We start from the raw sequence: 12,288 nt of genomic DNA, 5'->3' as shown, positions 1-12,288 counted from the left end.
TAGACACGTGTTCAGAATAGCTGGCAACATGACACCACCAAGGTGAGCCTCTAATATCAGGGGCCCTCTTCACTGAAGACACGCGAAGGCTCAATCAAACAAACACCTAGTAGGACATTACTCTGGCTCACTTTCTTCGTCGTACACAGGTGTATTTACTCAACCGTACATTGCACACATCTTCAGCCACAATTCTATCTTTTTCACTCGCACAAGATGAATCGCACAAAGAAGGCCACTCCGTTCAATTCAGCCTTGCTCGCACAGACACCAAAGGACAACTTGACCCTCGTGGAGTACAACACTCAAGTCGAACATTACTGCGCGGGGGCAACAAAAAGCGCTCGAGAATCCAAGGAAAGCAGCCAAATGATTGACTCTAAGCCGCGGAACACGAAAACGAGAGCGGATCAGAAAGCGGTTCTGCGTGAATGCACCTTTTCGAGAATGTGGAATTGAACGCAAAGACGACGTCAGATAATGGATTTGGTATGCTATATTGGCTTGAATGAGCCCATGTGTGTTTTGCTTAGGAGGATACTTATTGATAGAAGGGGGGGGGGAAGTCTTGTCTGGTAGTTGAGATTGATTGGCGAAGCTTGTGATATCTTTCTTACTTCTTAGACTTTAGGCATCTCACTTTAAGAGGGGTTGAAAATGTGCGGTACAGGATGCCACAACAAAGAACTAAAAATGCTAATTCAGGATGTGATTGAGTGGAAACCTTGCTAGAATTTTGATGACACTCATAAGCCGTCAATTATCTTTTTGAATGAATCATCCTTGATGGAAGGAGCCATCTAAATGCCTCAACTTTGTGTCAAAGCTCTTCAAGGCATAGTATATATTTGTAATCCTTATTGTTGTGCTTTAAATTCCGTACTAGGCACAGAATTTGACTCTCATTGGAGCTAGCCCCAAATATATGCGCTATTTAACGCCCTGATTAGTTTTTTGTTTGGAGGGAATAGTATCTTGGAACACTCAGCCTTCATAACCATTTTGCAATTCGAATTCATTATAACCCTTAAAAAGAGAGCAATCCTGCAAATCTCAATAAAGTTGTCACGTTAAGTGAAGAAAAGTTGCACTTAATGCGCATGATCCGGCTTTTATTGACCTCAAACCCTCAAACTCCTCATTTTATCCTGTAAACCTTCAGTCTTCAGACAGGAAAAGCGATCAAAATTTAGTGCCAAACAATTCAACGGCTTGTCAGGAGTTTGAATGATATCTCATGAAGGAAAAATCAAGCTTTAGCGTTATTTAGCCAAGCATTGTGCAAATTGTTAAAGTATCATACGAATTTGCATCGGCAAACCTGTAAATGGCACCTCGTGTGTTACCCTCCAAAATGTAAGGGTGTTTAGGAACTGAGACAAAACAAAGAGGAACAGATAATTTGATATTGAATGCAAGCCCAGTAGCGCATTAACACCTCGATGATCATGTGAAGGAGCAGAGAAGGCCCAAAAAGTTAAGGCCAGGACGAACATGAAAGGTTGCGAGGTTTTGCAACCAAGAGTTCCGTGCAAGGGAGCAATTACTAACTTACCAACAAAGAGGAGGGTCAAATCTGACATTGAAAGTGAGAACAAGAAGAAATTCGTGGAGGTTCTCATTCCAGGGCTCTGCACAATCACGTAACATACTGGAAAGAAAAAAATAGTGCAATGTTCATTTTGTAAGAGCCGATGTATGCTTTGTTACCGGTCATTATTTCTAGCACCGACTTTGTTTAAGCATTTTCACAGAAACTCGGTTTTTTATTAGCCCATAAATTTCAGCCGACCGTGGACCTATCTATCCGAGGGATCTGCATAATAACGGTCAAAGATAGATTGGAAATTTGGCCATTCTCAAGTGCTACTGCTGACACCGCACCTGAAACATTGACCATACTGTCTTTCATGACCTTGGTTTCTCCACAAATGATAAAAGCTTTTAAGGGTCTCGAAGATTCAAGCAATGAACAACGCTCCTAAAGCGACGCTTTGGCTGGTAAAATTGACATAATTACTGTGCGAAAAAGCTTTGCATTTGCACCAATCGTCGTTCGAAGGTACTCCACTCTCGGTGGGATTTAGGGGTCCTGAAATTTTGTAACCTCATAAAACTGAGGAGGGATGGCATGCCTTTGAATGACAAGGCAGTTTTCCTCTCATTCTGCCTCACGGCCTCACTTTAAACTAGAATGCAGCCTCTGTTCTTTATGGCTCCAACCAAAAGACCAGATCTCAAGGGAAAGTTCTGGCGAGGGGGGTCGAAGACAATATAATAAATATAGAACGCCCGGAACAAAGTGGTAAGAAGTCACCATAAATGCAATGGATTTTGTCATACTTGTAAAGTTACTGCCACGCAAACGTCTACTTTGAATGGCAAGTTGGTTATGTTAATGGTAAATGATTCATTGATACCTTGTTGTTGGGTGTTCATTCTCGTACTTCCTATGAGGTACAATCTTTAAGACCCGAAATCTACAACAATATACTATTAACAGTGAGTGCGGGATTACAGTATTTCAAATAGCAATTTATTTTGGGTACTTGTGTTTTACAACGGGCAAAATAACTTACTAGAATTTAAACAGTCTTGATGACGTTAATCAGCACTATCTTGTTGGTGAAATTTCATAATCTATCATAACGAATTCGTTTGAAGAATAACACATGTGCTCCAAAATTATATTCGCCTTAAAAAAACTTGCATCAAAGCGGGTATAGCCAGCTTAGCTATATTTTGCCCATACAAAACTCTTAACAGTCAATTAGATTGTGTCCTCCAATGCCAAACTAGCTGACCATGTACTAGCAAAATACCAATGGGCATGTTATTGGGCAACCCAATGGCATTTATTAATTGAAATGCTTGATCTTCCCCTAAATGAACCTGGGATTACCTAGAAGATTCCCAATTGTCCCCGTGACGAACATGAGGCAATTGACCACGGTCAGTGGGATCAAATATATGTAGGGATGACGTTTGTCCCCCAAGCACAAACTCAGGAACACGTCCTCGTCGAATAAATCTGAAAAAAAGCAAAAAAATGGGAGGGTGAAATTGCGAGGCATCCAATTACTACAAAGACACGGACTTCTAGAGATGTGGACTGCGAACGGAAACAAAAATTTCTTATCCACTAAACCGTTCCCTTTTTATCAAATAAGCAGTTCATACGACCACAAGATCTTGTTAAATACATTAACTTGGCCATATTTCAGCCCAAAACTATACTTAAGGAACTCGGGAGATCTGGCCAAAGTTATGTAGTAAACACTAAATAAAAGTCTAATTTTCGGCCTACTCTAGATCAGCTACATAAGGTTTTGACAACATAACTAAGAAACGAACCACTTTACAAATAAGTAGCTAAAAAATGACCTGCGTTTAATTAAAGAGATCTACGTTTCTGATCTTATTGCTTGATTTCGAAAAGTGGCTTAGAGTTGGTGTGACCAAGAGCAGGCCGATTTGGCTGGAATCTCGTGCACAGCCCATATTTCTAGAAGTTCGCGACAAAGGTTGGACCATTGGCAAGCAATCATCGACCTACATATTAAGACATTTTACTCAAGTTTGAATAACGAATAAGCTGTTTTGTGGTTAGCGCAGTTTCGTAGCATGAGAGAGGTCCAGGGTTCGATTCCCCTACATGGCCTTTCTCAAGGAAATTTTTAGACGCTAACCACACCCACATACAAGGACGATGTTATGGCTGGTTTCGCTGGCCGGGCGAGGCTAACCCCCCCGATCATGGCACTCAAATACCAAAAAATATAACGTGATGAACTATTTATTTCCTAAGGATATTGTCGGACATGTCAAACCATGGGGTCTCTACTTTGCTGCAATTATTTTACCTCATCGCAAATTTCTAGTTTTGCAGACTTTTTCTTCCTGACAATAGATTATTGGAGCAAGTTGAATGAACTAGAAAGTAATGGATTACGAAAGTTGAGACGACTCGCTGGAGCTCCTACCTTTCATTCCAAGTTTCACGGTCTGCTAGCCTTAGGATTTCGTGTCCTTTTGTACGTGTACTTGCTACTAACCCAAAAAGTAAGTTTTAGTCATTGTTATTCCAGGCAATCGTAAGGAAATTGAAGAATCAATGGCGAATATCCTGTCTCCAATATTCGAGTTTGATACTTCGAGTTTGAAGTATCATCAAGAAGGTGTACATAAACATTTGCATGGCACAGATTTGTAGAAGGGTAGAGAATTTCATTCAAGATACATATTCAGCATTCATTAAAAACTTCATTGAAAATTGTTAGTATGAAGGTAGAGCTTTAAATATTGCCACGACTTTAACTGTTTTTGATTTGGGTCCAACAAAACTTGATGAAACTTCTCGACAAAAAGGAAAAAGTATGCCGCATCTCAAACTTTTCCAAGAGTTATTGACTCCTTGCGAAAAGGATCCTTCGAACTAGAGAGCTCTACTTGAACCATTAATGAGAATGAATGTGACTTACTATGGCGTAAATATTTTTCATTAGTTAAGAAGATTAAGTACAATTAGATTTGTGAAAAAGTCTAAAATTGCACCAAAATAAAAAGTAGCTGCAGCCGAAAATTGAACTTGATCTTCCATTGGAAACAAAAATCTATCAAGGATTAGTTGGCAAACCCTTGTTTCCAGGACCACGGCCGACTTTGGGATTTGGGTTTTTGTCCAAACGACTTTCTCACATGAAAAACGAGGATGAGAGAAAAAATTCGAGGTTTACAATCATCAACAGATTAGACGCCAAAATTCGAGAGTGCTCCTTGGCTTTGACAAACTTTGGATCAAGGGACTACTGGAACACATGAAGGGGTCTTAGACTCAGAAAGCCCATGCGCTAAATTAAATGAAACTGTTAAGTATGTTGACGAATGCCGTTTAAGTAAGATCACTTGAGAACACAATCGTTCAGCCTTGATGGCGTACATCTGTTAATAGTACACCTTTTAAAATTTACTAATTGGGGTACCTTTATTAGTGTCTTGTTGCTTAAGCTGACTAATGATATTTGATGATGGCAATGTAAAATCGCATTCAATGTTACCCCTATTGAAATATTTGCATCTAAATATCAAATATCAGAGCTATGCTTTCGTGATCTCATCTTGTTCAAATGTTAACGGATATATTATGAGTTTTCAAGTCCACTCCCTAAACTATTTCAAATTTTATAAAGAAAATGAATTGTTTCAATCAATTATTCAATTTTCTGCCTTCAAATGTTCTTAGGGCGTATGTAGGCATTGATCCAGTAGCAGGATTTAAGTCAGACTTGGACAAGTTTTTTACTAAAATCCTCGATCAACCTTATATTCAAGGCTGGCCAAATCAGCCAACTCTAATTCGTTGGTCGATCAAATAATATATTTAAATAAAGTTAAGTAAAATGAATCAATTTCTCGTCTTGAATTGCTGGGATTTCAATCCCACTAGCGGAAAGGAAGTCAGCAAAAAATGTTAAGAAAATATTTATCATAAATACTTAGCACCCCTTAAATAAAGAAGCAAAGGGACACAAACGGTGATGACAAATTTCGACCATAAAGGAACTTCTGCTGCTACTTGCAGGTGGTCGAAAATGGCTTTTAACAATTTCTAATCCCTGGATTTTACTTTCCGATAGCTTATTTTTACTCCATCATTTTTTCCTCGGGAAAGCGTATCTTTACCATTTTGCCGTGAGCGAGCGAGGCTTGACATTTCAAATTTGGAATTCTTAACTTCGCAAATCGGTTTCAGATTCTTAGTGTTTATGTTGAAATACCTATTGGGTTTCACATTGGAAAACCGGAAGAAGGAAAGCGGCAGAATGTCTGAGGTTCCTGAGGCGAGTTTTTTAAACGCCGGTACCTCCGAGTTAAGGCCTGGACATTAATAAGAATGACCGTCCGCTCACCACTAAGGCAAGCGTATTTTCATACCGCTTAACATCCAAGCTCCTAACTTCGAGGTAGGATCTTTAAAAAACCGGCCTCTGGTCATAACGCATTCAATAGGTGGGATTTGGGATAAGAGATTATTTACCTTCCAAAGAAGGTATTAAGAGGCATGGTTGCGAAATATCGTGGCATTTTTACGATACAAGGCCATTTCAGTATAGTCCTCGAAGGACATTAGAATTCAAGGCCAGGTAGGCTGGTCAATTGTGAGGAAAATAAAAGGAAGCTGAACACGGTAAAAAAGCAAATACCTGAATGATCTTTTTACCTGTTTGGTTCTCCGACCTCATATTGTTAATGTAGGCATCACACGGATGCATGAGAGTATGAGTCCAATCATTCTCATACAGATGATGGCTTTCATTGAACGCCCCGTTGTCGAAGTCGGTTTGATTAGTTTCCCAAGGTCCCAAGAAATCCAGGCTAGCTAGCACAGCCTTTCCATCCAGTTCCACGGCCATTGTGAGGCTTTGAATGGAATTCCAACTTCTTTTCTGAGCTAGATCTCAATCCCCTGGATTTGTGTCGAAGGGAGCAGGGAAAAATTTGTCAGAAATCCCTCGACACTCGTTACATGTTCCCCAATGCGGAAGCCCTTGTCCCCCGTTGAAGTCAGAGGGAAGAAAGTCGGAACCGGCACTCTAACCTGGAAATACAACCACAAAAGATATTGATACTTCAAGATAGATTATGGTCCACTTTCTGGGAAAAGAGCACCATGCAACCAAAGTCTTGTTTTGAGGTCATGAAGCCTGAGGAAGCCGAGGAATCCGAGGAACAAATGTGAGTAAAGGCTCTACAATATATATAGACAAGGAAGGGAGCTGATATGTGCCCAAGAAATCTGGGAACAGCAAGAAGACGGCCTTTTCGTCGAGCCTTCGTCCGTCAGTTCCATTGAGTAAGTCAGGAAATGGAACACGGCCAGTGCTACATGGAGCATGGTTAAGTGTTACATCTTTTGGGTGTATTGTTTGCCTCGGTGTGCCTCATTCCATTCCAAAAATGACAGGAGGAGGCTCATTAGGGAAATATAATCGTGGAGTAAACCCGGTAAGATGAGGAATGCAGATCAGGCACAAGGGTAATTGCAGGTCCAAAGATACGTTCAATTATCTGATTCGAATGTTGGCTAACTTATGTAAGCGAAACATAGCTGGATTCCATCCAAGACACACTAGTGGGAATCATAATTGCAAAACGCAACACCTGAAACCAACCTACTGACCCATGCCTTTTTGTAGGGATCAACATATGATGGCTATCTATCAAGTTTTGGCTAGTAAAAAGCACTTTAATGGATGATTTATCCAGCTTTTGATCTCTGATATCAACTATTCAATTTGGGCAAAAAAAACCTCGTCAAAACTTGTGACGTCTTTCAATAAAGCATTTTTTATTAAATAAAAATTGGGGGGATATTTTTTAGTTCGTAAAGTTTGACCTCAAGGCCTACAAAAATGAGCTTTGAATTTCAGTCATTGAGTCTTCCTTGTCAGCACTGTCGAGTGCTCAACTTTATCAGCGCCACAATCACGCAAAAAACACGTGATAGTCCAAAAAATGCCAAAACTAGTCAATCTTGTGACCCGTCGTTATCAGGAACTGAGATGACCCAAGGCATTGGTGTTTTCTTACATCCTTCAGCCAAACATCTTCGATTCGGACCATTTCAAAACGGATATTCCATTCATTTCATCAAGACTAAGACATGATAATGTTCGAAATTTTAAGGTTGGGTATGTAGACATATGCGTATTAGATACCAACATAACAGCCATGGGACAGAGAGGAGGAGCGTTGAGAGATGGATGATAAAACTTTCGTGGGCATTCATGATGGTCCTTGAGATTCATTCTTGAGTTGATCTCGTGGTTGGAAGCATTCAGTCCTCTAGGGTCAAACGAAGCCAGTCCCAATCTTGACTGAACGAGCCCACGGAAGACAATTTTCGGGAAGAAGCAAGAGGGGACGACGCTTAATTGAACGTTGTTCATTCAAGCTCAACAATGTGGATGTGAGTGGAGATGGATTGGAGTCGGACTCGATAACATATATATCATGGACAATTCTGGTTTTGAACAAAAATGGTGCTCCAAAACTCTGCCTCTCATTGTGCATTAATATTGATCTCTCAAAATGTGGTGGCAAAAGCGATTCAGATTGAGATCTGTGGCGAACTGACACTCGAGGTGCATGTTCCAAACCCCTCTTAGAAATGAGCCGAGACTTTGTCCATAAAGCACGGACCAGCACTGTCAAAGAATCTTCAAGATAAATGTAGGGGATGACGGTCTAATCTGATGATATGACTTAAGCTGTCTCAGCAATGGTCCTCAAAATTACTGAGAAAGCGACGACCACTGGCTCACGACACTAAGTCATCCAGATATGACCTTCATTTGACCAAAGTCCGTCGTCCGAACGGCCTTTTCCAATACTCATTTTTGACTGTTATTGAATACTGTTCCGCACTTCAGTCATATTCACTCGAAATGCAATAAACGCCGAATGTTCCACTTTCCCCATTGAACAACTATGGAACGACGGGCCATTTGCATTCATATCATGAGCAAGGCCAGTTTTTCAGAGATTCCGGAAAGCGATCCTAAATCACGGAGATGGCCACAATGTAATGAGAGAGTACGACATCAAAACGTTCACATTTCTTTTCGGGATGTTGAAAGATGCGGACAATGTGTATGGGTGTACTTAACGCATTCTAGGGTATAACATGCCAACCAACGAGAGGTTGTAAAAAAAGCCGTGGGCTTGTGAAAACCATCAACTCGGAATATTCCCTCAGGGGATAAAGCCGTACACAGAAGACATCCAAAGAATGCTTTGAAAAACTTCCCATAGACACCAAAGACTCCATTCCTGGCTAGGCACGTGTAGAGGTAGCCGACGTAAAAAGGATTAACCCCCCTTGAAATTGAGGGAGTTCCTTTCGTCCAGCCAGGTCAAGAATGCAAATTAAGCCCTTCGAAAAGGAGCCAAATGGAGAGTCTGTTCAAGGACTTGGCGAATAGTTATGCGTGGAATGAAGAGGGCAAGTGCAATCAAAACGCGGTCTGTGAATGGTTTCAAAGATAAGACTGGCCTTGAAGACTGACAAATGGTGGTCAACAAAGGCATTTGCATTTGAATTAAACGCAAAGCCCACAGATTAGGCAGAGGCAAGTCGCACAATGGGAGAGATCTTGCGAATTTCTTTGGAAAAGATAGAAGTCTTGAAATAAGTCGGGCCAAGCAAATGTCCTTCAAACCCTTCTGGCCACATCAGATTACCCAAACTTGCAACTGCGCCACATTCTACTCTCACTTTTCCATAACTTGTTCCAAACCGTTCTCAGACGAAGTTCCAAAAATGTCCACCAAAGTGCATTGAGCCTTGTATCAACTACAATCAAATTGGAATCAATACTACAATAATGTGCGTACCCATGCATTGAACTGCGCATGGTTGCAAGCTTTTTTGCAATATGCCAAACGCCATTTAAAGTACGATTACAAGTAATGGTTTTCATATGTTTTTTTTGGGGGGGGCGGTGGGGGGGGGTCGTCTAGTAAAGGCTGGATTTCGAAGTCAACAGATGTCCGACCATCAAGATATGATGTAGAAAGAAAGAAGCTAGCCTCAGAACGTCTAGAGTCATGGATGGGCCATGATTCCTAGAACTTCTAGATGCAAGTTGGGAAGCCTGATTCCTGATCATGATCGTCCTCAGGATTTTGTTATAGTGTTTGACACTCTCATTGAAATGGCTTTATTTTGGACATACAAATGCGCTTGGGGCCTTGGCATCAGGGTAATTCTTATGTGTGTATTTTGCACAAGGTCTATGAGCTATTAAAAAGGTGAGGGTTCAACGACAAAAATGAGAATACCTCAACTTTTATGAATGAAACCGATATTCGCTCTTCAGATTGGATCCAAGACTCCTTGATTTTTTATGCTTTAGAACCTGGAGTCAAACTTTGCTTGATGTCCATTGTAGCATACATGAAATTGAAGGAGGTTATGTCTAGAGCTGAAGTCGTCCCTAGGGTAACAAAACATATTACGCAATGGCACAGATGTCGAAGTACGTGGAGCGAATTCAGTTTAGCGTTATTGTTCGTCGACATGCTACCCTAATGTTGAGGTCTGGATGGTTTCCTTAGGGCATTCCTGGACCACTGAAGGCATAGTTCCAAATTCACTTTCGAAAGGCAATTCCAAATGGACCACGAAAGATCCTGTGTTCTTCCAAGCAAAATATGTCCCTGGGGCAGAAAAAAAGCCCAGTGACCGTCCTGAAAATGGCCACAGACGTTGACATGGGTTCGATCGAGGACAATGCCAATAGGATCAGAGTCAGAGATCGGATGGAACTCAAAGGAAAAGGACAAGCTGCGTCAAGGGATCAAGTTTCTGTTATGTTGGCTGATCCGTCAAGATCGAGATCCACAGAACGAAACCCTTTCTGATCAAAGCCTATCGCCAGACGTTTTATTGTGTTTGAGAAGGCTGACATCCATTTATCTCGACCAAAGACCAAGGTGTCGGTCAAGCTCTTTGAAGGAGATTCTTTTGCTTGTCGCATGCATTTGAATGAGTGCTAGTTACTAGGTGTTACATAAACAAGATACCATTGTTTTTTTTTCTTGTGGCTTTTTGATAGGGATGGCAAAATCCAGCGGGTCCTAAATTGTCGAGATCTATTTCAATGCGTACTCTTTTACGTCGACAACTCACTCTTTGGTACTTGACCCTAACTAGGCCAACTTCTTTCAAGGACTTTGATGTGTGTTCCAAATTTGCCGTCAAGTTCTTCCACTAAAGCTTGGACAAGGTCTTTCGCCGGGGATTTCCCAAGAAACATCTCTCTGCCCTTTTAACCACCGTATTCTGTGTTAAGGGTCTCTTGAGGAGCCCTGTCAAGCACGTAATTATGTCTCTTGCCTCGTGAGGTCATACACTAATTTTGGTGTGAACCTCATTCTCGTTTCCGCGTCACTTCTCACATCCTGAATATTCTTTTTTTTCCGGACGTGTCATGTTCCAAAACAATTTACCATGGCCTTCCGGGATAAAAAATGAATTCTAAACCAAAGAGTTGGGTTGTTTTTTCTTTGGTCGGCCTTTGTTCCACGTTCAAGTGCCTGACTGGTCTTCATGTGATTGAAGAGCATGGACAGGTGAGTTGGGCTCAAATGAATCACTTTTGACAAGAGGTGCGAGTTCAAAGCCTTTGAACTCGGCTCGGTTCATGCTGAGTGGGAGATTCATTTCCATTTCGAGTGGCTGGACTTGATGAGTTGGAATTCTTTTTCCCATGGAACTAGGTTGCTGGTAAAATGAAGGCTCTTTCGGGCATAGGCAACAGTTTGGTGGCTTTCGATGAAAATGCATTCATAAAGGGCGAAACCATTCTCGCTTCAAGTGGAGACGAGAGATGGAGAGAAGAACGTGTGGAGTGCAAACCAATTTGCTGGGGATTATATCCCGCCTCTCTGGCCGGGTTCCACGGGTATAAGAAAATTATTCATGCATAAAATGAGCATATTCCTATCTTCTAGCACTCATGTCAACTAAACCCCCTCACATTACTTCATTCAATTGGAGCTTTTCCGGACCTTGGCGTTGAAGAAGGCCAGTTTGAATAAGCCTTTAATAACTAATTTATTTCAATTTATGAATGAACCAAAGGAAACGTAAAAAGGCTGAGAATTGCAAACATTAGAGATGCTTGCCTAGAGTTTGACATTAATGGCTATCAATCCCAAAACAAGCGACCAATGTTCCCAGACCATAATTCAAAAGTAATGAGCGTGGGTAGCCCTACCTCAAGTACTGTAGTGCAGTACAATTCAGCCCGAAGGGGTCCCAAGTCTGGTGGCCCTTCCGGCGCTATTCTTGGAGGCCTTGAAAATAAATGAGATTGTGAACGTGGAAATATTTGACATTTTCCTTTCCACAAGTAAAGAAATATCTTTATTTAATACACTTTATTTGCTCCGAGGAAAGCTGACTTTCAGCATGGTGGGTCCAAAAGAGACCCAGAGAAAAGAGACTGTCGCAAATGCTTGATTGGTACCTTCTCCCAAACTTTGTCCCTACGTATTGTACGATTCTGAACATACTCAAATATCAGCCTCGATGACCTCCCTTCATCCGTGAAAATGGTTGGCCAATCCCATTATGTATGTGTTCCCTTGGGCGTGATCAAGTTGGAACGGTGGATAGTGGTCCATGGAAGTGAAGATATTCCCAGTTCTCACCCAAATATCATAATTTTCCAGACTACGTACATCCTCAGAAACAAATCGAGCAAAGGGGAGCTCTCTGTA

General features: G+C 41.2%; 1 protein-coding gene across 2 annotated transcripts in view; it reads right to left on the bottom strand.

Moving 5' to 3' along the window:
- Nucleotides 1-12,288, bottom strand: part of LOC131878009 (neuropeptides capa receptor-like) — a 58,994-nt gene that overhangs the window by 25,045 nt on the left and 21,661 nt on the right. Inside the window, exons 2-4 of one of the 2 annotated variants that reach the window (XM_059223886.1) lie at nucleotides 6,221-6,598; nucleotides 2,903-3,031; nucleotides 1,556-1,651 (exon numbers count right to left, since the gene is read on the bottom strand). In XM_059223886.1, the coding sequence (XP_059079869.1) occupies nucleotides 1,556-1,651; nucleotides 2,903-3,031; nucleotides 6,221-6,413 (418 nt within the window). In that variant the 5' untranslated portion in view covers nucleotides 6,414-6,598. Of the gene's footprint in view, nucleotides 1-1,555; nucleotides 1,652-2,902; nucleotides 3,032-6,220; nucleotides 6,640-12,288 lie in introns of those variants that run through there. The other variant, XM_059223887.1, reaches the window with a different exon arrangement.

Source organism: Tigriopus californicus, chromosome 3, assembly GCF_007210705.1.
Source record: "Tigriopus californicus strain San Diego chromosome 3, Tcal_SD_v2.1, whole genome shotgun sequence".
Taxonomy (NCBI): Eukaryota; Metazoa; Arthropoda; class Copepoda; order Harpacticoida; family Harpacticidae; genus Tigriopus; species Tigriopus californicus.
This window is presented reverse-complemented; position numbering and strand designations above follow the sequence as displayed.